Below are 24,164 nucleotides of genomic sequence, written 5' to 3'. Positions count from 1 at the left end.
TGCCGGCACGAGAGAGCACTTGACAAGACTATTCTTCGCCGCAAAACACATCGCGCAACTTTGTGGCAAGAATGCTGAAAGCGGCCACCGCAGCGTCTCCGTTGGCCTCTTCGCGCCCAAGCCGAGTGAGGCAGGTGCGGAGGTCGTTCACTCGGTAGCGCGTCGAGGAATAATCCGTCACAAACATGAGACGATAGAGAATGTCCAGCGATTCAAACCGACGCTCCTCGAGCTGCTCGAGGTTTTCGAGTTGCCGAATGATAATGTCCATGAGCACATTCAAATCGTTGCTGTAGAAGAAATTGGCCGTGAACAAGTCCTTCAGGAACTTTTCCAGCGAATGCATGCGCCCTGCCTTGAACAGCGAAGGAACCGGTTCAAAAGAAGACAACAAGACAACAAAACACAAAAATAAGAAAGAAGGGAAACGGTCAAATCGCAGTTTCAGCGGCACATTTGAACCAATTGGTCGCGCATCTTTCGTACCATTGCGGTTGAACATGTACAGAACGCGCTCGCCAAGACAGGCGGCAGAGGACTGCTGCTCCAGAGCCTTCATGACAATATTGTCACGGTGAGGAGCGGAGAGGGAGGGCGAATCGATCGAGAAGTGCAGATTGAAGCTCAGCTGGCGATAGCCAATGGTTGAACGGGTTGGTGAGGTATTGCAATCACAGACAAGAAGGACGCGAGAATGTGTGTGTGTGCCGGGGGCCAAAGTCGAAAATGAACTTACGAGCAACGCAATCAGGCTATCAACCATCTCTTCCGTAAAGCCGAGATGTGCGCCGTTTTCGATCTTGTTGACAATGTGCAGGATGAACTCAATGTTCCAGAAATCTGCAATCCGCGACGAAAAAGTGAGCTCGAGAACCATAGACTTCCATCACGCTTGCAAACCAAATTTCGCTGCATTCGTCGTCTCACCGTAATTGGCAATGGGACACTGCTCGCCGGTCGAATACACCATCGTGCAGACTTTCACAGCTTGCAAGAGCCACTCGATTTCTGCATCAAGGGGAAGCGCGAGAAGCGGGGGAGGGGTTAGGGAAATACAAATGTTTAGTTCATCAATCGACACGAAACAACAAAACCAAACTCGTCGGCCTCCCGGTCCTTACCAGGAATTGTCTCGGCGAGAATATCACGTGCCAGCTCTTTGGGCAGCAGCGAAGACAGCAAAATGGAAACCACGCGCTCGTGAGCCTTGATCATGACGGCGAGGCTCTTGAGGACAAGAATGCGAAGAGGCGTGCGCGTCTCCATCATGTAATAGTCCACGAGACCATGAACGATCTCGTAGTCGTCCTGCGAGAGCATAGCACGGGCGAGGTCGGGATCCGTGTCTGTGATGCGAGAAGAGCAAGCGTTAGATTGATCGCTTAGCAGCACAAGTCATCCCCACGCACACACAGACAGTAATCTGACTCTACACAAAACAAGTGCGTCACCTACCCATGAGGATGCTCGTCATCTCTGTCAAGTTCTCGGCAAGATCGCTCGCATCGTCGTGGGAACGCCAGTTGCGCTGCTGAGAGTCGTTCTTGGCAGCCAGGAGTGCTGCAAAAATGCTGGACAGGCGGTCCTGGTCCCGGGTATTCGGACGCAAGTCGGAGGGCAACTTGACAGCAGCGGTGAGCGGTCCAGCGAGCGAAGCGTCGGCGTTCTGCAGGTAGAACAAAACCGCCTCGACGGCCGTTCGAGACTTTTCAAAGCTCAGACCCGTGTGTGCGCGCACCAAATGGATGAGATTCTTGTGAATGACGACCTCTGCGGAGGAATTTTCAGAACGGATGACGCGAGGTGGAAGTGATAGAGTGAGCTGGGATAAAGGCAGGACAAAAGAGGGGGGTGTTTGTGCCCCGTACCTTCTGCGGCTGCCTCGGATGCAGCTTGTGGCTTGGGCGAGCGTGCAGGAGCCACAGGGACTGCAGCAACGGCGAGGTTGGATGCACTTGGGCGAGCGACAGGCTCGAGCATCGGTGGAGCGGCATCGTCGTCGTCGTCCTCCGCGTCCTGGCTCGGCTGCGCTCAGTGGGCAGCACAACAACAACAAGGGAGGCGTTCCAATGGTGATTACATTATTTCAGTGAGTGACGAGGCAAGCGTCAAAGGGACGGGGAAAGTGGTCGCCTTTCGGAACTCCAATGCAATCCCATACAAAAACAAAACAACCGTCCTGCCTTACGTCGTGCACTCGAACGTCTTGCATGAGAATCTGGCCAGTCTGGCCGAGCACTGTGCGCACTGTCAATGCTGTAGAACCTATTCAAAGCAAAGTATGGAAACATGTACGTTGAATGAATGATCGCTGAGGACCCTCAGGCGCTGAGATACTGCGGAACCCCTATTCAAAAAAGGTTGCTGCGTACCAGTCGCGCCAGCGGGAATCTCGCCAATCACGGCCATCAGATCGTTCTTCCGGAAGGTGACAAAGCCCGGCGCGAGCTGTGCGGCCGGCGCGCTGTCTTTCAGAGCGAGGACGAGTTGCATTGTGGGGAACGAAACAACAACAAAGAACGAAGACAAATATGGACTGGACAAAGTATCTAAGTAAGTGTTGTCACTGGAGAGTTGTCGATTCCTACTCACGCAAGCTCAAAACAAGCTCAAGAAATGGGCGGTCAAGCTTGAACGTCGAGTAAGACATCTACACAATATATTTTGTTTTTTCAGCTTTCACAAGTGCCAAAGTACGGCTCGGATCAACGCCACAATCAAAAGCCACAATCAGAGCACGAACAAGTCACAGTCAAGACACGATCAAGGCACGATCAAGGCACAAGCAACACACAAAACGACTCTTTTGTACAACTGCCTCGGTCGAGATCACAAAAAGCGCTGCAGCGCTTCCTTTCATTTGGGCGTGCCTTGGCCAAGGGAAGAAGAGACAACGGCAAGAGGGTCCTCCGCACCGTAGTATCTGCCCGCGCGACCCTGTCGATCAGTGGGGACGATGAGCTGATGTTCGGTGATGGAAGGCTGGTCTTGGCGACTGCGGTTGGCCGCTTCCGAGCGAACAGGAGGAGAAGAATGCATGCCGGCGGACGCAACTTGAGGAGCAGGAGGCAATGAGGCCGATGCCGCCGGTGCTGCCGGTGCCGCAGCCGATGCCGCCGCAGGTGCAAAAGGCGAAGAAGAGGTCGAAAGTCCGGCAGCAGGAGTGGTGGCAGTTGTTGCCTGGACACCGGCAGCAGCAGCAGCAGCAGAAGTGGTGCCACCCAGAGAGGCATGTCCAGGAACGCTCTGGGTGCGTTCAACCTCATGGCTGCGGTGGTGCGGAGTCTGATTCGACAACGTCAGGGCATCGAGACCAAAATCTGCAGCCTGCTCAGCAAGCGTCCACTCGTCTTCCTTTGGCTTGTCGGTCTGAGGACGCTTGTTGATACCTTGGTTGGGGGGCACGGGAATGTAGGCACGAGGCTTGGCCTCATCGATTGTGGGGAGCCACCTCGCAAAGGTGAGTACCACCGAGTACGGCATGCCAACGGCGTCAGTCGCGCTAGGACCGGTGCAGACGTACAGATTCCAGTACGGCCCATCCTTTCGGACAAACGCAATCCAGTACTCTGACGAATTGTCTCGCAGCATCGTCTTGGCGTAGCCGTCGGTCGCCGAGGTGTACAAACCGCCGAAGCGAACGACAAGACTCGGATCATACCAAGTGTCGTCGAGCGTTGCCACAAACTGCACCGTGTTGACATATCCGGGGAGCGTGCCAGTCCAGATAAACTCCTTTTGCGGAAACGAAGTGTAGATGTCCGCATAGCCCAAATATGTCCAGCCGCGGTGGACCACGTCGTACCAACTGGTGATGGACATGGCGTTCTTGACGGGTCCGCCCCACACGTCGCCGGTGTAGAAATGAATGCCAGACGTCGTGTGGTCGGCCGGCTCGCCCTCAAAGTTCATCTCAATGTAGGCCCGTTCGCTGTTGGCGGCCGTGCCCCAAACAATGCGACCCTTGTTTCCCGGACCGCCAACAGCCTTGAACTGGATTTGCGCATCCGATACGCGCTCGGTGACCAGCTGAGTGTTGGGCAGCGTGGAAATGGTCGGGTAGTACGTGTTTTGGAAGCAAGCAGTCATGGTTTCACGGTTGCCGGAGCAGTCACACAGCAAGCTCAAAGAACTGTTGGAATGTTGGAAGGAAAGCGAAATGAGGACTGAGGTCCAAAACTGGTGGGCCGTTGCTCTGGTTTATACTGGGAGGCGAACGCTAGTCGGGAACGCTTCTTGTGTTTGTGAGCCGGAACAAACGCCTCTCGTTGCTCGACGACGACAACTTTAATTTTGAGTGCCACGGTCGTCCGCTCATGGCACTCTAATAGAGTGCATATTGGTTTATTCGATGACAGGGAGGTGTTTGCATTGCTTTGGTGGTTCAGCTTTGGTCGCGCCAAAACAAGAAGCAAACTAAAACGCTAAACGTTCGAGCGTTGGTTGCGAGCGTTTGCTTTTTGGCTGACAGCCTTGGTGTTGTTCGCAAGAAGAGTTTGTCCCAATACTGTCATGGGGCTCCGACCTGGGCTCCTCTACAGTTTCAGAAGCGCGCGCGAGCGAGTGGATGAACATGAAAGCGTTTCCTCCGAAAGCTCACCGTCTTGTTCAGTCATCCACCTCTGCCCTTCATCTTGCATTGTTTTTTTTGCTTCCGCTTCATCCACATGCCCATTGCTCAGCATATGCAGTCGTCGTTTTGCTTGATTTTACCTTGTAAAAGTCAAGTTATTGTGCTGTTCCAACGAATTTCCCTCGTCATACACTCTCCAATCAAACAAACCAGAAAAACAAAACATTCAACATACCAACGAGTGCCGCGTGACTGTTTGAACGAGTGTTTGAACGAGGTCAAAGCGCCAGAGCGACAGACAGCAAAGCCAAAATGCGTGAGCGGCAGAACGAGTCGTTGATGCAGCGCGCGGCGCGATTCCGAGGAGCAGCGACCCACGCGCGGGCACAGGGCGACTATGTGCGCGCACTGGAGCTCCATGCACGGGCGAGCGAGCTGCTGTGGATGAGCCAGGCGCTCGAGACGCGACGGCCGACCATGGCCGAAGCGCAATGCAATACGCAGTCCTACCCAAGAACGATGACCGGGACGACGACCAAGGCACCAACCGCCGCCGCCGCCGCACCCAGCTCCATTGGCTCAGTTGGAATGACAGATCATGCTGATGGCGCCTCGCATGCAAGAATCCAGGACAATCTGGCGACCGGGCTGCTGGCTGCGAGCGCTCGGCCGCAACCGTCCCCGTCAGTATTCCAGCAGACCCAACACCAAGCTTCTCCTCCTCCTGCCTCTTCTACAACTTTGACTCGCCATGGCGACAACAACCATGCGCGGCTAACGAATGCGAAATTGGCCATCGGTGCGCCGGAACGTCAAGTCGTGCAGGAGACGGTTCGGAAAATGTTGCTCGAGCACGAAGCCGCCGTGATGGATTTGCGTGAGCGGCTCAGAACTCAGCTGCTGGGTGTAAAGTTGCCACCAGAGCTCGAGGAACCTGTGTGGCACCCAGGCGACGTTGCTGCCAACCAGACAGCCGCAATTGCGGCTGCTACAAGGACGCCAGAGCCTCGGCAGCCCGGACAACGCCCCGAAGATTTGACGCCTCGAAAGCAATCCCACCCCATTTTGCCACCATCGGCCATGATCCTGCCTCCGCCCGTGCTCCCACCCACCATCGTTCCAGCATCTCCGGACGATGGGGACGACGATATCGAGGAGCACATGTTCAAGGACTTGATGTCGCGCATGGACAATATCTTCAAACGCTTCCCCACGCCAATGCAAATTGCGGCCACCGTCGCCAAGGCCATCGGGCAGGAGCCTCAGGAGGTAAGACCAGCCATGGCCCAAAAGTTTTCCGGCACGGTTCTACCTGCAGAGTCCTTCATGCTTGTTGATCATCGACGATCTCCTGGTGTCCGTGTCGACGCGCGAGGTGTCGACGCGCGAGCCGCAGCGGTGCCAGGACCAGGCGTCTCCGCCGCCCCAGCCTCCGCCGCGTCGCCTTCTTCCATCACCCCGAGCAGCATCTTATCGGCAGTCGCTGCGGCGGTCATTCCATCGGCTGCTGCACAATCCACGACGCCGACATTGACCAGCAACAACTTTTTGCCAGGCAAGTCGGCGCCCTCCACCAACAACCCGTCCAATAATGTCACACAAGAGCTCATCAAAGAGCTCGACAGTTTGCGGCAGCGCAGCGCCGAACTTGCGGCCGAGAACGAACAACTGCGTTCGGTTGCCGCGCGTGCCCAGCGCATGACTGAGAGCGTGCAACAAATGAAGGCTGATGTCTTCAAGGAGATGCACACGTATCACCAACAGAATTTGATGCAAAAGAGCGTCATGATTGCCGCGCAGCACATGCATCCATCCATGCCAGCCTCCATGCTGCGGTCGAACGCGTTTGTGTCTTCGTCGCAAATGCTCCCTCCACCACAACGGGGGCACAACTCGCTGGCCTCTACCTCGGCAACAACCATAGGCGCTAGTTCTACCGCGTCGTCTAGCTCGTTCAAGGCTGCGAATGCTGCAAAATCGAGTCGATAGATTTGCTTGTGCCTGGTTGGGTTTTTCTTCTTGTCACAACACCAACAAAAGAAAATTGCCCTCAAATGAATGAATAGAACACTTTACATTTTCTTAACGTGACAACGACACCAACAACGCTACGATTCAACCAAAAACAGCCATAACAGATCAGCCCTGAGAAACAAATCCGGCCTCATTTGGTGCGTCCAAGCGCTTCAAACAATCCGTGACGGCTGTTCCGGCGCGAGATTGCGGGAGGAGTCATGAAGGGAGAGTTGGACGCGGCGGTGCTGATGCCTGCCGAAAGCGGTGGGGTTTTGGCCGGGACTTTGGCGGGGATGGCAAAGGCATGGTTGGACGCATTCATATTCGACAGGGTTGCCTGATTGGAAAGCGACGCCTGGTTCGACAGACCATCGTTGGAAGCGCTATCGCTCACTGCGGCAAAGACAAACTTGCGTCCGCTGCCAGCAGATGCGCTTGAAGCACCCACAGCCTTGGACTTGGACTTTGGCTGAGCATCAATCTTGGTCAGCGTCTCCTGGTCCATGTGCAAAAATGAGCCCTTGTGTGACAGCGATGCAGCAATGGTCGCGCTCCACGCAAAGCCAGTGCCGCCAGTCACCGTCGAGGTGGACTTGAACGAATTTGAGCCAGTGCCCAGTGCAGTCAACGGCTTGTTCGTTGCAACAGAGCTGAAGGACATGGATCGCTTGAATGACGCCTGAGGGATCATGTTTGAGAAGGAAGTCGCGGCAGTCCCCGAGAGGCTGGGCGAGCTTCCCACGCTGCCACCCGAGACTTGCCGAGACACGGAGCGGCTAGTGTTGTTAATCATGGTCAGAATATCCTGGCTATCTTGACCATCCAGAATGGACTGGGCCTTTGATTCCTGTGTGACAAAAGCCAACAAAACAAAAACAAAGCAAAGGATCGAGTCGGTGAGCATCACGCCTCAGCCATTGATTGCGAAATGCAGCCACATCCACGTACGGCAGAGCGCAAGAAATTTCGACGCTCGAGCTGGTCACGCATGGCCTGAGTGTCCATCGGCTGCTCGTCGGCGTCTGCATGAGCGCTGAGCGAAGCTGCCTCGCGTTCGCTGCGAGCAAGTGCCTCCATCACCAAGGAGGATGGCGAAAACATGTCTGCAACAGAGTCTGGAAAAAGAGGTATGGATGGCAGGCAAAAGTGAATGACAAGTCCAACGTCACGAAAGTAATGGCAAGAGCGGGAGAGTTCCTAGGTGGCTCTGAGGTACCTTCTCGGACCAGGCGTCGTGCGCGGCTATTGCGGTTGCAGGCGTACCGATTGATGGTCGAAAGCAGCTTTTCGCCCATTTCTGCCGAGCCCATGGTCGATCCATCGCCGACAAAACCGCCATTGTCCTCCATCTCGTTCTCGTTGTCGTAATCACGATCAACGGGAGGCGCGCGACCGAGCTCCTTCCAGTCTTTGCCGTCGCTCTCGAGATGCTCTTTGGTGATAAGTTTGTCGACGAGCTTGTCGAGGTCCTTCTGCTCGTCAAGTCGCATCTTTTCGCTGTTCCAATTCAAAACACAATGAGGAATCGTCCAGAGTCAGTCACCCCACGACGCACAATCAGACTCCGGCCCAGCTGTTCACAATCAACATACCGCAACAGACGAGCCGCCAATCGATCGTTGGTATGGTCCACGACGCCATTGTCAATCAGCCCTTCAGCAGCCTCTGCGATGAGCTCCTCGTCGTACTCCTCGGCCTCCTCGAGCTCGTCCAATTCCATGTCCTTGCGGCGCTGAGCCAGCATTTGAGCATCGTCCATGTCCTCGTCGTCGTCGGAAGCCTGGTCGAGCAGCATGCGTCGTCGGAGCCGTTGGCGGGCAGCGTCCACATCGTCCACCTCTTCGCCGTCAGAATCATCACGTGCGTACGCCAGAATGGCCTCTTCGTCCTCTTCGACGTCCTTGGAGCGTGCGAGACGCAGCTGCTTGGCATCCTCGTCATCCTCGTCGTCCACCTCGACTTCTTCTTCTTCGTCGTCGTCATCCTCCTCGGCCTCTTCATCGTCGCCCTCACTCTCATCGTCAGCATCGTCGTCGCCGCCTTCTTCTTCTTCCTCTTCCTCGGAAGCGGCGCCGACATTCACCTCGGCCTCTTCATCCTCGTCGTCGCTGAAAATGGGTGCGCGACGGCGCGGCTTTTGAGATGCCCGCTTGGACTCGACTGCTGACTCGAGCTTGGTGCTCTTTCGCGATGTAGAATCTGCCTCGCTTTCGTCGGCCTTGCGCTTGGGCACAGCAATAGCCGGAGGATCCGATGCAGTTGGTGCGGCATCCGCGCTCGCAGGCTTGGGAGCAGGTGCTGGACGCTTGTTCGCGGCGAATAGCTTGGCCAACACGCTGTCTGCTGCTGGTGGCTTTTTGATTGTGTTTGTGGCGGCTGCCACGACGGGCTTGTTTGCAAGCGGCAGCGCAGAAGCCGCATCTTGAGCGTTGTCGTCAGAAGCAATCGCCGCCTCGATGGGCAGTGTTGGAACGCTGTCGATTTGGAAGCTGGCATCAAGCTTCAACGTAGCAACGTTGTCCGATTCGGGCCGTGGTGCCTCGGGCTGTTGAACCTTGGCCGGGCGTGGAAGGCCCGCAGCGAGCGCAAATGGCAAACCGAACGCAGCTGGTGGTGCAGCACCCCCGTCCTCAAAGAAACCAGAGCACATGGCAAGCAGCTCGGACGGTTTGTCGGCTTGGTGCATGGGTTCCACCGGCACTGCGGATAGTTGCATTGGCGTGTTTTCCATAAGTTGGTTTGAGGTAGAGACGTCGCCAAAGCTGCCGAGGCTGGAAAGGTTTAGCGCAGCCTCCACGTTATGCGAATCCGTTGACGGTTCCATTGCCATGGATGGGGTGTGAGAGGAGAGAGGACGATGACGAAGGAGGCTGTCATGCACGAAACAAGGTGAGACAAAAGCATGGATGGTCAGAGTCAGATCGTCAAGCCAAGTAGCCGAGAATGGAGTCACACACCCATCCACGCACCCATCCACACACTCATCCACATCCAATACTTACCCGTTGGCATCAAAGAAGGTCTCGGAGGAGGCAACGGCGCTTTTACGAGCATAAGTGCGCAAAACATCAATATCATAGTTGGTCGAGTGGGCGGGGCGCATCAAGTGCAAGCGCACGTCAGGGTGCTCGAGGTCGTCGTGGGAGAACGAATCGTCAAGGCTGGCCGACTCCTTCTCGGGTTGTTGCTTCGCAATCGCAGCGACAGCAACGGGAGCCGAAAAGTTGACTTCTGGCAAGTCATCCTCGTCGTTGTCGTTGTCGTTGTCGTTGTCGTCGTCGCGATGGCTGTTTGGACGGTGTGCACTCTTGTTACGGGCAGCATCAGCGTCGGAAGCTGTTTGGTCTTGCCCGACCAGGGAGAAGGCCGGGCGTTGCGGTGGCAAGGAATCTGTCAACCGGCTCGCGGCAGTCCTGTGCTTGGAGGGTGAATGACCATGGCCGTGGCCAGCAAACGCCTGCCGAGAGGAGGCGGGCAAGCCAGTAGCTGCTGGAGTGGACGAAGCGGTCTGCGTTGGACGAGACTGGCTTGGTGCTTGACTTTGGTTGGAGCTCTGCTGCTTGCGCTGCTCTTTAAACTTGGCCGCCATTGACGCGATCGAGACAATCTTGGGTTTGGCGGTGGGTAGTGCGACATTGCCACCTGCATTGTGTACAAAGGAAAGCGAGCAATTTCAAAGCAAGTCAGTAAGCGAGATGAAGGAGCTTGGTTCCCACCCACCCCCTCTCCATCCCAGTTTGCTGAAAATGAGACCAGCATGAGACCAGCTGAGTTATTGATCGAAGGTGGGGGGGTGGCGGACAGAGAGAAGCTGTCAAAAAGGGAAGGCTAAAAAGCGCGGGAAAACCTGCTCAGCTCGAGTTGAAAACCATCGCGCCCAAGTTCGCGTTTCCGAGCTGCGCCTGAGCTCTGCATGTGACTCGCTATCATCATGCCACAGTGAACTAGGTACCGAGTGTATGTACTCGGGATGAGCGCGGGCGGTCGCACAAACCATCGCTGTGCATACAGGCGGGCTCATTCAGGGAACAAGTCAAACATTTCCCGCCAAAATGAACAGCACAAACAAGACACGCAACAGAAGCAGCTCTGCTTCCCCCTCAAGCGCAGTGCGTTTGCATGCCAAACGAATGAAAAACGCCTGTGGCCTCTTGCTTCTGTGAGCAGCGACCATGAACGGGGTGGAGGAAGTGCAACTGGCGCCCAAAAGCGAAAAGGAAAAGCGCGCTCAAAAACAGAAAAAAAAAAAAAAAAAAAAAAAAAAGGACCAACCTCGAATGTAGCGCTCCGTGTCGCGCCGCAGCTGTGCCAAGTCTGTGCTCGACATTGTGGTTTTAGGGTTTGAAAAGGAGTGAAATGAGAACGCAAGAAGCAAAAGAAGACAAAGAAAGAAAAGAGATGAAAACAACGAGAGAAAAAGGCAAAATGGAGCGAAAGATGGACTGCAGGCAACAAAGAGTGAGAGAAAAGTTGAAATCGTTGGATTTGCAAAACGCAATGCAATGAGTGTGAAGGGCGAGGCAACTGCGTAATGTCCTCAGTAAAGAAAAGGAAGATCAGGCAAAAGGTCGATTTTCACTGAGAATTGGAAAAGAGACCTGCGAACGATGCGCCTTCTTTCATTCACTGCTTTGCGTCTCTGTCTGCATGTCATCAGAGAAGCTTGTTGTCGTGAATGGATTTGGTCGGGATGCAGTCTCAGTTTTCTAGCGCCAACGACAACAAGCGGGGAAATGAGCGGAGTGGGCGCAGTGCAGCACAGCGCAAGCGATCCAGGACCACCGACCGCGCGCCCGACCTACGAGCAACTCGAAGAAGAGAATGAGCGTCTGCGCCGCGAGCTCGACATTGAGCGTGGCCGCGTCGTGCACCTGCAGAGCGACATTGCGCAAGTTCGCAAGCAGTCGATGGACATGGTACCCGTCCTTCTCGCTCTCCTTCTCGCCTCTCTCCTTCTCGCCTCGCCCCGCGTCCCCAGCTGCTGATTGTCCTGTTGAGGGTGTACCTGTGTGTGCTGCTCGCTCCTCCGCGGTTGAGGTGCTGACGTCGCATCAAAGTCGAAACGAGAACGAGCAAAAAAGCTCACCAACTCCATCGCCCCACCACCACCACCACCACCACCACCACCACCACCGCCATCACCATCACAACAACAACAACGTTGAAGCCCCAATGTGCATGTGAGTGAGCACAACAGATGGCCTTCAGCTGATGCGGCGTCATCGTTGTTCAATCCCCAATCCTTGTCGAGATTTTTTTATTTTTTTTATTTTTTTTTTATTTATTTTTTTATTTATTTTTATTTTTTTGTTGTTATTTTTATTTTTATTTCATTCAAGCCAAGAATCGCCTTTTCAGTCCTCTGCGTTTGCTTTGAGCTGTCCCTCGCTTTCGGCAACAACCATCCAAGCCAACCTTCTTCTTCTTCTTCTTCTTCCTCTTCTTTGTACCCTCGTTTCCTCACTCGTTCTCGTTGTCGTCATTCGAAAATCATCCAACATACCTGAAAACTATTTTTTTTTTCGCTTTTGCACAATTCCATGTGAAAAAATAGTGACGTACAATGGACAGTCATTCACGCCCATCATCGTCATGGTGCGAACTGCGGGGACTGTTCATTTGCTGTAGTAACGTCTTTGTGCTGCTGGTGGATGGCATACGACATCGCTCGGGGAACTGCTCGGCAGCTCCCAAAACGCCGACTCCCACTGAAACCATGGGACATTCTTTTGTTTGTTGTCGCTCACTTTGATTTGCACCATTTGTGATTGTTAAACCTTTTGTGTTTATTGTAGCAACTGCAAGTCGAGGCGGAAGAAGAACATATCGCACTGACGCTGCTCAAGCGCATCGACCAGCTGCAAAAATCAAAAGAGGCGTTGGCGCTGCAGGTCGAACGCGAGGAAGAGTACCTGACCAACACGCTGCAAAAGAAACTGCTCCAGCTGCAACACGAGAAGGAGCACCTCGAGAAGATCCTGGAGCACGAGCAGGAAAACGTCGTCAACAAGATGAAGCAGCAGGTAGATCAGCTGCAGCGTGAGAAAGTGCTCATGTCAAGCAAGCTGTCAAAGGTAACGCGTGTGTGCGTGTTGGAATGGTGTGCCAGAAGTGGTCCGCTGACCACCCAGAGTTTTGTGCGCAGCTTCAAAATGAAAAGGTCCAGATTGAAAACGCGCTGGAGCAGGAGCAAGAGTTTATGATCAACAAGCTGACCAAGCAAATTGAGCACCTTCGATCGGACAAGAAGTGAGATTTCTTGAAGGCGTTATTTGCAGCATTGGCGTGGTTGTGGCTGACGGGAATCTGCTTGTTTTTGCTCTCGTGAATGTCCACAGGCACCTTCAGGAAGAGCTATTCAAGTCACCTCGCTCCTCGGGCACAGATCTGTCCTCTGAAATTCAATCTCTTCGCCGCCAGCTCCAAGAAAACGAGGCCAAGCGTACGTCCTGTCGTTGTTGAAGATTCGTTGCTCATCTACTGTTGTCTACTTTGTATACTACTTTGTACTTGCGTGCTGACTCTGCGATTCAATTTTGTTAGGAACGGCATCCCAGCAGACTTCGTCGCACGACTTGGAGGAGCTGCATTTGGAAAATCTTCACCTGCGCCAGCGGCTAGCTCGCGAGCTGGAGCGAGTCGAGGCGTTGGCGAGTGAAAAGACCCTTGATGAGTTTGAAAAGGAGACGTCGGAGGAGCGCATGTTCAATCATCAGCTCACAGACGAGTTTGATTCGCGCCGCTTCCGAAGCCACTCCAACCCCACACCACCTTCCCATGCTCCGCCAGCACGGAGAGGCAGTATTGATACGTCCATAGCTGAACCGAAATGGGTGAGTAGGAAGAAGCGAGCGTTGTTTTGTTTTTCTGGTTTTGTTGGGGTCGGTTGTTGCCTGTCTCACTTTCCAGCGTTTCGGTTTTTCTTTTTCTTCGCGCCCGCCTCAAACCCTTTTCGATACAGTGGTCCGAACGCACACCGTCCATCAGCAAAGACCGAGATGACGGCGCTCCTCACATTTCGCCGCACTCGTCCATGCACGGACTCCAGCTTCCTTCACCTCAGCTCTCGCCAATTCAGCATCACCACCAGCACCATCACGCGAGCCCACATGGGCATGGAATTCTTCTGCACAGCATGAGCTCGCCTGCCGGTTCGCACCTTTCCACCACAACGGCCCATGCACACGATCTGCATTCACCCGGTAGCGCAACCGTCCACTCCCGGCAATGAGGCAAATTGGAACCAAAATGCGAACAGCTTCATCCCACCCCTCAGTGATCTGTGCCCCCTTTTTTTGTGCGTTTATCGGTTGTTCAACAAAGACAAAAATCCAAAGTCAAACAAAAGCTGTCCATAACTTTTCTTTCCTGTTGCCGACGCCTCATGCTCCATGATTTTATTGTGAATGTATGCTGAACATTTTATTTTCCCCAGTCATTTTCTCGCTTCGTAGCCTGCAGTCTTTCGAACTTGCTCAATCGCGAGTCACCTGCTCTTCCTTTCCCCATTGTCTAGAATTCTCCCCGCTTCCACCGCGTCCCCAACCCCCGCCTGGCAGCCAAACGTCATCTCATTGAGAGCAGCACTCACACACACACATACAACAATGTACAAACCAACGTTCGCTGACGGACGGTTGTCGCTGGCGTTTCACGAGCTGGACGACGTTCCAGCCAAAGTGGCAGCGAAATGGGCGCCCAAGACCAAAGAGCTGGACGTGAGTCACAACAACCTCAGGTGAGTGCCACTCCACCGTCAAATTCAGCGGGCTCAGCTGTCTGCGTTGGTCATATCCTTGAGGTGGTTTTGGCCGGTGAAAGGAACACCTCGTTGGCCAAATCTTAAAACCGGATGGATGACTTTCCACCTATCATCATCATCCATCCCCATAGTCCCCATTGTCGAGTCGTTACCATCATGACCCATTGCAGCTACTCAAACAGTTACTATTTTCCTTGATTGAGAATTTTTTATTATGGACGTATTGTTGTGTGTGCTTTGGAACAAACGAGTCGAACGTTGTGGTTGTTCAAATTTTTGGTACGAACGGCAAACACTACTCGACTGACTTGCTGTATTGGATTGGATTGGATTGGATTGGACAGGGATTTGCGATCGCTCGAGCTCTTCCGAGACATCCATACGTTGGTGCTGGACGACAACAAGTTGCCGGCGCGAATCAAATTCCCAATCTTCCCGCTGCTCAAGACACTCTGGATTAACAAGAACAACATTGCCAACCTGGCTGAATTTATCGAGGGGGCGTCCGCTAGCTTCCCGGAGCTCGAATACCTCAGTATGATGAACAATCCAGCGGCGCCGAGCTTTTTCAACGGCGGCACCGTCGAGCAGTACAATGATTACCGCCTGTTTGTGATTAGTCACTTTCCCCAACTCAAGACGCTCGATGACACGCCGATATCAGACCAAGAGCGCGCCAGCGCGAAAAAAGTATACGCGCGGGTCGCGTCCATGACAAAGCTCATGCGCACGTCCAGCAAGCCAGTTCTTGCCAAAGATCGCGATGCCGATACATTTTCGCTCATTGGATCGGTATGACGCGAAAAGCAGGGGCGGGGCGCAAAGGGCGTGATCTGCTTTTGAAACTAACTGCTTTGTCTTTGTTTTTTGTTTGCTGTGTTCATCTCGTCTCGTACAGTAATCATGGATCATGACGTTGGAACGTCTTGTGCAGTTTGTTTGAGTTATAATTGCTTGCATGAGTGTTTCAAAGCTCAAGATGAAAAAAAGTTTCAGGAACAACTCGTCATTCGAATGTTTTGTACTTTACAAGTCCAGCAATAACAATCCATGCAGGAGGAGGGTGCATCTTGCACGTCAACAATGACAGCAACAACAACAACAATAACAACAACAACAACAACGACAACAAAATCAACAACAATAAGAAATCTCACACAAAACTACCAGGTATTATCGCAACAAAAAGGACCAATGTTTTCAAAAAAACAAAAGGCGCAACAAAAAGCTAAGTTGAAAGCCAGCCTGAGGCAACGCTTCCAAGAGCGCAAAGCAGCGCAACTAATAGTGCGACTGGATGCGCTACGTGTCCTCCGTTGCCAGAGTCTTTAAACACGTCCGAAAAGCTCACCAACGCAGAGTAGGTTCCTTCCAACACGTTTGCTTCGATTGGGGCGAACGTCGTCACATTGTTGGACTGAATGAAGCGCTTGTAGACATCCAGCTGAGCATACTTGAACTCGGCTGAGACGTAGTCGCGGATGGTAACGTTCGCATTGTCGAACGCCGCTCGGCCGGCAACAACGTACTGATACGCATACACCAGAGCCTGGGACCAGGCAAGATGCATTCGCAAGTACCGCACGAGGAAGAGGCGATCGGAATGCAGCTGGACATGCGAAACGAGCGCGGCGTCAATCTGCACTTTGAGCTGCAGCATGTCTTGGATGGTTTCGTTAAACCGTTCAGAGTTCTCCACATACTCGAGCAGGTCGAACGTGGTAAAGTTGGACCACGCTGCTTTGAACGTGTTCCATTGATCAAACACGGAGACCGGGTCGAGCTCGAGGCGCACAAAGAGGTCGTTCCAGATGACACGCACAGGCTGGATGTTTGCAAAGTCGAGGGCCGCGCTCACATTGGCAGAAAACAGCTGCGTGTTTTCCGTCACCTGCTGCATGAGCCGCTGCAGCTGGGTGGTGGTGCCCGCTTGCTCAAGCGCCGCACGCAGCGCCACCGTGACCGTCGAAGTGGTAAGAACCTGGCCCTGGATATCGCGCAGCTGCGATCGAGCGCGCTCCAGCACGGCGTAAGAGGCGGCAGTCAACGCGCCGCCAGAGCGGCGAATTTCGTTGCAGAAGGCAACGCAGTCCAGTGAAAAATCGGCGGCCGCGGCACTAAACGCGCGCGCGAGCACGCAGCGGTCTTCGCATGAGAGCAGCAGCGTGGCTTTGCCAAGACCTCCATTGCCGCCGCGCGGCCCGGTGATGGCATTCACAAGAGCAAGTGTGTCCACAAAGACGGGATTCACAATCAAGGCGACGCTGAACGTAGACGCCTGCTGGATTGTAAATGCGTACTGAGCCGACTGCCAAGCGACGAAATTGGCCAGCGTAGCAGCCCGAGTTTCGTTGGTGGTGCTAAACTTGGCGCGTGCGGCGATGGCAAAGCGCCAGGCGTTTCGGAGGGTGTAGCTGGCCACGTACTGGAAGCTCACGTAACGCGCGTACAGAACGCGGGACGTACGAGGCGCGTTCCCCTGCACAAGGGCGGCGTAGACTGCATCCAGGCTTACTTGTGTTTGTTGAATCACAGCTGTCAGGTCGGTCAACTTGTCGTTGAAATTGAGCGGTGTGAGTTGAGTCGAATTATCCGCCCAGTAGGCTTGGAAGGTGGCCCAGTCAAACACAACGGGGCTCAGAGCGGTAAACAGCGCGTTCCAGTTGGCCTGCGTGCCAGCAAGCGCAATGTAGGCGCTGAAGCGGTTGGCTTCCGCGAGGTACGAGGCGCTGGCGTTGGCAATCGTGTCAATCAGCACGCCAAGGGTGGCGTTGCTGACGGCGGCTGCATACAGGGTGGTGTTGGCGGCACGCGCAGTGTTGGAAACGTTGAGAGCATTTGCCTGGTACTGCTCCAGGGTTGCAGCCACCCCCGAAACGAGGCTGGCGGCAGATCCCGTCAGAACGCCATCGGCAGACGCCACAGCCGCACAAAAGCTGTCACAATCCAAAGCATACTGCGATTGCGAAGTGGCAAACACCTTGAACAAGAAGCAGCGCTCGGGGCAGGTCAGGGTGTACGTTTCTTTGAGGTCGCCACCGTCGGGTGTGGGAACGGCGGTGGTTGTTGGAACGGGGCTGGCCGTCTGCGCCGCGACATGCAAGACCAGCAGAGCTAGCACAAGCGCAGCCGATGACATTGCTCCAGTCATGTAGCTGCTACGACGCGGCATGGCACGTAGGACGGGAAGAATCAGTCAGTTGAAGCAGGACTCGTCTTGAGTCTTGAGCGTATCCGAGCCACAGCGCACGAGAAATTCAAGACCTTTTACTACAGAGTTTTGCTTCCTAAGCACAATCAAGCAGAATTGCACAATGTAGAGAGTGGGAGAACGAGGAAGTGAGTGCGCAGAATGGGTGATTGGAAGATCATTCACAAAAAGTACCGTCCACCGCAGACACAAAAGCAAAGCATGCAAAGTAAAGGGCGACCAAAGGAGCGGTTTTGAGTGTACTTCAGGATGATGCATCCAGGATGAGCTTGCGAGTGTGAGAGCGGGATTGAATGGGATTCAGCTTGCGCCGAGGCTCCAGACCACTTCCTCCTCTCCTCCCCCCCTCCGCCTCCACCTCGACTGGCGTGTGCTTGTGGCAGTCTCCTCGCTGTTTCTTCCTGCAGTCCCCTGCTGGCCTGGCTTGGGCGTGTGACTTTTGAATGCAATAGCGGTCTTTGTTTTCGATCCTTCCGTCCCTCGCTCCAAGTCCACTTTGCGCCGCGTCACTTGGCTCGCTTTGTCGAGTGCAACTTGCATCTTGCAAGCGGACACGTCGAGAAGGGAAAGTTTTTGCTGCGGACGGGGAAAAAAAGGCGGCTGTTCGGTATGTTGATTGCTTACCCAAAAAGAAACAACACAATATGGGAATTTAAAATCAAAAAAAAAAAAAAAAAAAAAGCAATGGAAAATGACTGAAATGAGATTGACAAGATGGTGGCGAATGCAAAAAAACAGAAGCGGGAGGAGTGATGACGGTGCAACGACACGCAACGAATGGGTGAGATGAAGCTTGTGGTTTGACGGGAGTAAAGTGGAGGAAGGGCAACCGCAAAACATACGACCACCAAAAAAACAATAAAAACAAAAACAACAAGACCGCGCCCGCTTTGTCACTGAATGTGAGATTATTAATCCCACGAGTTAGGGCTTTCGGGGAAAATGGCCAGTAGCGCGGCGAATTGGTGCAAAAATGCGAAATGAAAATCAATTCACATGCTTTCCAAATGCGCCCACAACCACCGGCTTCCTTCGAAGTCTGGACGGACTAGGCTCTCCGTCTTGATACTAAACTGTCAAAAATATAGTTTTATCATGGCTTTTCTTGTCGAGTGGATGGAAGAGTGCCGAGACGAGCCCATTATGGGTCGTGGAAAAAGCTCACCCATGAAACTGCCGATAACTTGGCAAGTATTCAATTTTTTCTGCCCTTGTTGATAAAATAGAAACTATGCATTGTTTTGTACGGTATGTATAAGTATGGTATCGTCTGGACGTGATTGAGATATTTTTGGAGAAATAATGCCGTCTTCCAAAAAGGTGTTTCAAAATCCTTGTGGTTCCATTTTCAAATCGAAAAATCGCGTTTCGTCCGTTCTAAAGCCTCCAATGCAAATTACAGACTCTCTATATGACGACTTGGATGTTTTGCGGAACACAAGATTGATACCAGGCGTTGTACTTGCAATTTTCAATTCGGCCGCGACTTTGCCGCTCTTGTTGACGCATACCTGTTCTTGTGCGTACTCTCGCTTTTAACGAGTTGCTCAGCTCGTCATCTCTGAGAATTTGGAGATGCAGACAAAAGACGGCCCGGTCAGCGCTCACCTCCACCATCAACGCGCTTCAAGAACGCGCAGATCATGAGCCTGTCTTTCCCTACTGCTCATGAAACAGCTCGTGTTTGCAGCTTCATTTTGCTCTATTGTTGGTCTTCCCATTGGCTCCCCACGTTTGTTTGCAGGTCGATGATGATGTGAAATTTGAAATTTTGTCATAAAACAACAAGCACAGCAAGTTGACGTTCGCCAGCCCCTCATTGGTCCACTTGCATCGGAGCCGGCTCATCGGTCGAAGGTGGCTGGCTTTGCTGCCCTTCTGAAATAATTTTGGCGCTATCAAACAAGGAGAGATCCAAACTTTTGATGGCTTCGCGCAAGTCACTCAGCACCTCTGGCGACAAGGCTCCCGCTTTCAAAGCTCTGTCGCAAAGACCCCCCCCCCAACCGACCAATGCAATAGAGAGCAGACGCATACAATCAGAACGACAGTGAGTCAACAGGAAATGCCAGATTCATCGAGCTCTCCAAAAACAACGAAAACATGACACTGACTTGACAAGATTCTCCATAAACGCAGGGGTGCCAGGCTCCCCTTGAATGCCATGCTCTGAAAATCGCTTGAGTTTCGTGTAAATCTCCTGCTGAGCGGCCTTTGCACCGCGCTCGAGCCGGTCCGTCCCGGCGGTCAAGTCGTCTCGCAGGGCACGGAAGTGGCGCAATGCTTCCTGCGTTGACGTGTGCTGGGTCTTTAACGCGTCGACCTCCTTGCCCAGATCCTTGGATTTCCGCATCAGATCTCGAAGGTGCGACTCGCGTCCTGCAGGTCAAGCCGAAGGATCCAGCCGAAGGATCCAGCAGTGAGCGCGGCTTGTTTCGCACGTTTTCCACCCAACCACCACCGCGCGACAGAACGCTCACCTCTATTGTATTCCAGAAAGCTCTCTGAGAAGACGTTCGATGCAGACAGCGTGCTCCAGTCCTGTTGTACGCAACGAGGTTTCAGATGGTTGAGCAAAACACGACGGCGCGTCATTTGCCGTTGCACATTTGCCGTTCAATGTGACCGGGGCCCCTGATTTGTGCACGTACAGGCTCTGTGTCATGGGATTCCTCGGCGTGGGGCTCGGCGGCCGCGAGTGGCTCTGCAGCGGCGGGTGGAGCTGCTTTTGGCGGCATTTTACTTTCTCAATGTTAAAGACTGAGTTTGTTGTTCCGAGCAATGGACCTGAATACTGCTCGATGATGGATGATTGATGATGGATGATTGCTTATGATTGCTTCACGCCGACGCCGATCGCCGATGCAATGCTTGGTGATGGATCTGCCGTTTGAAATTGAGATCAAAGCTGAGCTTTTGTTTTCCATCTTCTTTCTTTGTTCAAACTTGACTCTTTTCATTTTCTTTTATTCATTCATTCATTCTTTTATTTCATTCATTTCAATCATGTTTGGGTGGAACAAGAACAAGGACAAGAAGGACAAGGACGAAGGGTTTGTTCAAAATGTTTCTCTCTCTCTCTCCCTTCATCTCTTCCCCTGCCCCCACTTGCTTCAAACCCCCTTTCAACAAAACCACAAGAGCAAACAAAAGCGAGAAGGTTGATGAGCCGTGGAGCAGTGGAGCAGTGGAGCAGTGAGGCTGCTTCTCATTGCTCGTTTCTCATTTTTTGCTTTTCTTGTCCCTCTCCTGTCTCTCCCCCACTGTGCTCTGTCTCTGCCCCACAGTGTGATGCTTCCATCTCTCTCTCTCTTTCTCTTTGTGCTGGTCCCTCCCCCCCTTCCTCTCCCTCTCTCTTTGCTTTCTTCATCGTGACAACAATAAATCATTTACTTTTTTTTTTTTTTTCCCTTTTTTCCATTTGTCTTTTCGTCTTCGTCTTCTTCTTCTACTTCTTGTTCTTCTTCTTTCTTCTTTCTTCTTTCTTCTTTCTTCTTTTTAAATCGATCGTTTGCTTGACTTTCAAATCTCAACTCTTCGCTTTTTCGTTTTTCAATCTTTTTCAATCTTTTTTCAATCTTTTTCGCATTCTTTTTTTTTTTGAAAGTGAATTTTTTTGATGTTTTGGACTTTTTTTTTTTTTTTTTTTGATTTATTATTATTTCATTTTTCATTTTTCTTTTAGTGAGCGATTTTCGTAGCGCGTTTCCATTCTAAATAGCTTTCCATACCACTCCACTCACTCCAGTTCCGAGCGATCTCCTAACTTTGCTAACTTTGCGTCGCTCTCAACACCACAGATCGTCCAAGCCAGCACCTGCGCCCGTGTCCACCGCACCGCAAGCACACCCAGCTGCTGCTGCTAATGCTGCTAATGCAACTGCCTCTGCTACCCCACCGGCGGCGCCAGCGTCAAGCAATCCTCCCTCGGCAGCCTCTGCTGCAAAGTCCAGCACCACCACCACTGCAGACAGCGATGCATCCGAGTCAAGCCTGCTGAGCACATACGCATCGAATATCGCCAAGCCCGGCTCGCAAAAACGCGTTGGCAACTCGCACTCGGGCAGCGTGACCAACATTGCCGCTCCAGAGCCCACTCACCAGGCCGTCACACCCCAGTCCGCTGGATCAACTGAAAACATTGCTGCTGCTGCTGCTACTACTGCGCCCACCAATCTCAGCGTCTCCACCTCGCAACTCAGCGGTCCGCGCGGTCCGTCCCCCGTGAACGATCCTCCGTCGGGTGGCAGCAGCCTGCAGATTGTCGCGCCGGCCCTGTCTGCGTCGACATCGGCCTTGAATTCGAGCACCCCGTCACCCACGCCACACGTAGACTCGCCAACACGACGAACATCGCTCGCAGCCTTGAGTGTGCACTCGACCTCCTCCTCCAGCACAATGCCCAGCTCCTCCTCCTCGGCGAGCGCAACCCCACGCTCAAGCTCAAAGCAAAACATTGGCACCATTGGTCGACTGTTTGGCAAGCAGATGAAAGGCGGCGTTGGCAGCGACGACGCCGTCCACTTGCCCGACGCCAGCAACGAGACGCAGGCGCTCGAGCAAAAGCTGTTTTCGATTGCTCTCTTTATTGGTGCCAACTCGGACGCCAAGAACGAGCTCACGGCGTACAAGGACCGTCACTGGACAGAATACATGGCCAAGGCCAACATTGAGAACATGTCGAAGAAGGAGAAGAAGCAGCAGGAGGTCATCTGGGAGTTGTTTGTCTCCGAGCTCAGCTACATTGATCATTTGCTCATCATGAAGGAAATCTTCCTCACTGCACTGCGCGAGCTGCAAGAGGATGGCTACTGCCGCGAAATTGACGAGCAGCGTCTGTTCTTCAACATTGAAGAGTTGTTGAAGGTCAACTCTGCCTTTGCGTCGCAAATGCGTCCTTCCGATAACAAGAAGCTTGAGACGACAGAAGGACCGATTACCATTACCAAGATGGCCGGTGCTTTTGCCAAGGTAGGGGGTTTGCACTTAACAAAGGGAAATGGGGGATGAGAGCTGGTGTCTTTTCAATCGAGGGAACGGCAACTTCTTCTCGATGACATGGGTGGAGAAAAAGGTGTATGGGACCAACCCCTTTGCTTCTCTCACCGACGTCCTGCCATTCCTGCAGTATCACGAGAAATTCGAGCCCTACAATGCCTACTGCGTGCACTACGCCAAGTCGGTCGAGTATTTGCGCACATTGGAAGAAGATCCCAAGTTTGACATGCTCCGAAAGGTACCGGAAACAAAAAAACCACTGGCTGTTCCCTTAAGTCTCGCCAGCTCTGTTTGTCGCCCTTCTTCTGACTCACGTCGCCTTGTTTTCCCATCCACAGTGGTGCGAGCAACGCCCGCGATGCCGCAAGCTCAAACTGACAGACATTCTTGTGGAGCCGTTGCAGCGCATCATTCGCTATCCGCTGCTACTGCGCGAGGTGGCCAAGGCAACGAGTGAAGAGCCGGAAAACCTGGCAGCCGTGAACGCCATTATCGACAACGTCTCTGTATTTGTGGGGAATATCAACAAGCTTGTCCGATATGGTGAAAATACCGAGAAGGTTGCTGCTCTGCAGTCCAAGATCGAGTGGCCTGTCTTCCCGGAGGATGTTCCAGACGTATGCATTTTCTGCCTTTTTGGTTTTGCTGTGGTTGGTTATGACAACGTTTTGTGTCAGCAGCTGTTTTACTCACCGTTCTGGATGGTGGTAGGTTCCTCAATTGAAGGACGTTCTGACGGAGCGGCTAGTGCCAGATCTGACTGCCGGCGAGCGCCTCATGCTTCACTCTGGCAAATTGATGCGATGGAGCAGCAGTAAATCGCCGTCCGAAGTGGAGGTCTTCCTTTTCCAGGACATGTTGCTGATTACACGGTTCAAGAAGAAGCGCTATGTTGTCTCTGCACCAGTAAGGCACCATTGTGACTTTACGATTTTTTTTGGTTCGCTCGACGACGAAAGGCTCACTGTATTGCTGATTGTTTTCTTCCTCCCAACAACAACAACAACAACAACAACAGCCAATCCATGTCGATTCCGTCATCGTCAAGGAGATTCCGGAAGGTGCAGGCGGCCTGAAGAGCGCATTCTCTCTTATTGTTGTTGATCCTGTTGGCGTCCCCACGCAAGTTTATACGCTGATTGCCGATGGCGAAAGTGGACGAAAACTGTGGCTATCACATCTCTTCTCTGTCGTCTCTCCCAAGTTGAACAATGTAATGCTTTGGGTGATGCTGGCACTCGTCCGCTGTTTTGCTTGCTGTTGATGTGCATACTCACTGTGTGACATTTCTGTAACCGCCCCCCCCCTTTTACTTCTTGATCTGGTAGAGCGAGGCCATTGCTAGTGCCATTGCCGAGGCTGAGAAGCAACAATCTCAACCAGCCGTTTAACCAATCGTCACCGGTCATGCTCATTTCACTTTCTCGTCATTTCGTTTTTTTTTGCTTGTTGTGTATTTGTAACGTGAAGGCGGTCGGGGACTCGTCTGCGTTGTTGTTTTGCGTTCTGATTGTCCATTGTTTTTTTTTTTTTTCAAAATTTCTCAGTTCATTTTCCCGATAGCCCCTCATTTCTCTCTCGCCCCCCCCCGTCTCCTCCGCTTC

At 52.9% G+C, this 24,164-nt stretch overlaps 9 protein-coding genes across 9 annotated transcripts; 4 read left to right on the top strand and 5 right to left on the bottom strand.

Annotated features, from left to right (window-relative positions):
* Positions 1-28: 28 nt before the first annotated feature.
* Positions 29-2,493, bottom strand: CAOG_03410 (hypothetical protein; the record flags this gene model as incomplete). The annotated part of the gene is made up of 9 exons (XM_004364192.2): positions 29-351; positions 487-628; positions 737-840; positions 928-1,008; positions 1,122-1,346; positions 1,456-1,770; positions 1,869-2,025; positions 2,189-2,265; positions 2,373-2,493. 9 exons carry the CDS (start codon positions 2,491-2,493, stop codon positions 29-31), a joined length of 1,545 nt encoding a protein of 514 aa, XP_004364249.2.
* Positions 2,494-2,621: 128 nt separating this feature from the next.
* CAOG_03409 (hypothetical protein) lies at positions 2,622-4,189 on the bottom strand. Its single transcript, XM_004364191.2, has one exon. It carries the CDS (start codon positions 4,087-4,089, stop codon positions 2,857-2,859), a length of 1,233 nt encoding a protein of 410 aa, XP_004364248.1. The 5' UTR covers positions 4,090-4,189; the 3' UTR covers positions 2,622-2,856.
* A 696-nt stretch (positions 4,190-4,885) lies between these two features.
* CAOG_03408 (hypothetical protein) lies at positions 4,886-6,562 on the top strand (the record flags this gene model as incomplete). The annotated part of the gene is made up of 1 exon (XM_004364190.2): positions 4,886-6,562. One exon carries the CDS (start codon positions 4,886-4,888, stop codon positions 6,560-6,562), a length of 1,677 nt encoding a protein of 558 aa, XP_004364247.2.
* Positions 6,563-6,622: 60 nt separating this feature from the next.
* On the bottom strand, positions 6,623-11,015 carry CAOG_03407 (hypothetical protein). Its single transcript, XM_004364189.2, has 6 exons — positions 10,862-11,015; positions 9,592-10,231; positions 8,182-9,459; positions 7,806-8,086; positions 7,538-7,704; positions 6,623-7,436 (listed from the first exon to the last, which is right to left on the bottom strand). Exons 1-6 carry the CDS (start codon positions 10,914-10,916, stop codon positions 6,738-6,740), a joined length of 3,120 nt encoding a protein of 1,039 aa, XP_004364246.1. The 5' UTR covers positions 10,917-11,015; the 3' UTR covers positions 6,623-6,737.
* A 257-nt stretch (positions 11,016-11,272) lies between these two features.
* CAOG_03406 (hypothetical protein) lies at positions 11,273-13,931 on the top strand. Its single transcript, XM_004364188.2, has 6 exons — positions 11,273-11,505; positions 12,385-12,663; positions 12,735-12,838; positions 12,928-13,031; positions 13,133-13,422; positions 13,551-13,931. Exons 1-6 carry the CDS (start codon positions 11,323-11,325, stop codon positions 13,818-13,820), a joined length of 1,230 nt encoding a protein of 409 aa, XP_004364245.2. The 5' UTR covers positions 11,273-11,322; the 3' UTR covers positions 13,821-13,931.
* A 102-nt stretch (positions 13,932-14,033) lies between these two features.
* CAOG_03405 (hypothetical protein) lies at positions 14,034-15,352 on the top strand. Its single transcript, XM_004364187.2, has 3 exons — positions 14,034-14,327; positions 14,696-15,143; positions 15,250-15,352. The coding sequence occupies exons 1-3, from the start codon at positions 14,197-14,199 to the stop codon at positions 15,250-15,252; spliced, it is 582 nt and encodes a 193-aa protein (XP_004364244.2). The 5' UTR covers positions 14,034-14,196; the 3' UTR covers positions 15,253-15,352.
* CAOG_03404 (hypothetical protein) lies at positions 15,343-18,231 on the bottom strand. Its single transcript, XM_004364186.2, has 2 exons — positions 18,187-18,231; positions 15,343-17,638 (listed from the first exon to the last, which is right to left on the bottom strand). Exon 2 carries the CDS (start codon positions 17,521-17,523, stop codon positions 15,580-15,582), a length of 1,944 nt encoding a protein of 647 aa, XP_004364243.2. The 5' UTR covers positions 17,524-17,638; positions 18,187-18,231; the 3' UTR covers positions 15,343-15,579.
* Positions 18,232-19,309: 1,078 nt separating this feature from the next.
* On the bottom strand, positions 19,310-20,324 carry CAOG_03403 (hypothetical protein). The gene is made up of 4 exons (XM_004364185.2): positions 20,214-20,324; positions 20,043-20,103; positions 19,677-19,941; positions 19,310-19,544 (listed from the first exon to the last, which is right to left on the bottom strand). Exons 1-4 carry the CDS (start codon positions 20,298-20,300, stop codon positions 19,379-19,381), a joined length of 579 nt encoding a protein of 192 aa, XP_004364242.1. The 5' UTR covers positions 20,301-20,324; the 3' UTR covers positions 19,310-19,378.
* A 231-nt stretch (positions 20,325-20,555) lies between these two features.
* On the top strand, positions 20,556-24,125 carry CAOG_03402 (hypothetical protein). Its single transcript, XM_004364184.2, has 7 exons — positions 20,556-20,615; positions 21,363-22,533; positions 22,691-22,798; positions 22,899-23,177; positions 23,272-23,466; positions 23,579-23,773; positions 23,889-24,125. Exons 1-7 carry the CDS (start codon positions 20,569-20,571, stop codon positions 23,949-23,951), a joined length of 2,058 nt encoding a protein of 685 aa, XP_004364241.1. The 5' UTR covers positions 20,556-20,568; the 3' UTR covers positions 23,952-24,125.
* The last annotated feature ends 39 nt before the right edge of the window (positions 24,126-24,164 follow it).

The sequence above is a fragment of the Capsaspora owczarzaki genome (assembly GCF_000151315.2).
Source record: "Capsaspora owczarzaki ATCC 30864 unplaced genomic scaffold supercont2.4, whole genome shotgun sequence".
NCBI classification, from domain to species: Eukaryota; class Filasterea; order Ministeriida; family Capsasporidae; genus Capsaspora; species Capsaspora owczarzaki.
This window is presented reverse-complemented; position numbering and strand designations above follow the sequence as displayed.

Bases quoted from the DNA above. Each gene is read 5' to 3' on its own strand.
- CAOG_03409 (XM_004364191.2), bottom strand. From the start codon at position 4,089: ATGACTGCTTGCTTCCAAAACACGTACTACCCGACCATTTCCACGCTG.
- CAOG_03407 (XM_004364189.2), bottom strand. From the start codon at position 10,916: ATGTCGAGCACAGACTTGGCACAGCTGCGGCGCGACACGGAGCGCTAC. The intron at 8,087-8,181 runs GTATGTTGATTG...GAATTGGAACAG, and splicing joins TTGGCGGCTCGTCTGTTGCG to CGAAAAGATGCGACTTGACG. The intron at 7,705-7,805 runs GTACCTCAGAGC...CTCTTTTTCCAG, and splicing joins ACGACGCCTGGTCCGAGAAG to ACTCTGTTGCAGACATGTTT.
- CAOG_03406 (XM_004364188.2), top strand. From the start codon at position 11,323: ATGAGCGGAGTGGGCGCAGTGCAGCACAGCGCAAGCGATCCAGGACCA. The intron at 12,664-12,734 runs GTAACGCGTGTG...TTTTGTGCGCAG, and splicing joins TGTCAAGCAAGCTGTCAAAG to CTTCAAAATGAAAAGGTCCA. The intron at 13,423-13,550 runs GTGAGTAGGAAG...TTTTCGATACAG, and splicing joins CCATAGCTGAACCGAAATGG to TGGTCCGAACGCACACCGTC.
- CAOG_03405 (XM_004364187.2), top strand. From the start codon at position 14,197: ATGTACAAACCAACGTTCGCTGACGGACGGTTGTCGCTGGCGTTTCAC. The intron at 14,328-14,695 runs GTGAGTGCCACT...TGGATTGGACAG, and splicing joins GTGAGTCACAACAACCTCAG to GGATTTGCGATCGCTCGAGC.
- CAOG_03404 (XM_004364186.2), bottom strand. From the start codon at position 17,523: ATGCCGCGTCGTAGCAGCTACATGACTGGAGCAATGTCATCGGCTGCG.
- CAOG_03403 (XM_004364185.2), bottom strand. From the start codon at position 20,300: ATGCCGCCAAAAGCAGCTCCACCCGCCGCTGCAGAGCCACTCGCGGCC. The intron at 20,104-20,213 runs GTACGTGCACAA...TGCGTACAACAG, and splicing joins AATCCCATGACACAGAGCCT to GACTGGAGCACGCTGTCTGC. The intron at 19,942-20,042 runs GTGAGCGTTCTG...CTTGACCTGCAG, and splicing joins CTTTCTGGAATACAATAGAG to GACGCGAGTCGCACCTTCGA.
- CAOG_03402 (XM_004364184.2), top strand. From the start codon at position 20,569: ATGTTTGGGTGGAACAAGAACAAGGACAAGAAGGACAAGGACGAAGG. The intron at 20,616-21,362 runs GTTTGTTCAAAA...TCAACACCACAG, and splicing joins AAGAAGGACAAGGACGAAGG to ATCGTCCAAGCCAGCACCTG. The intron at 23,774-23,888 runs GTAATGCTTTGG...TTGATCTGGTAG, and splicing joins TCTCTCCCAAGTTGAACAAT to AGCGAGGCCATTGCTAGTGC.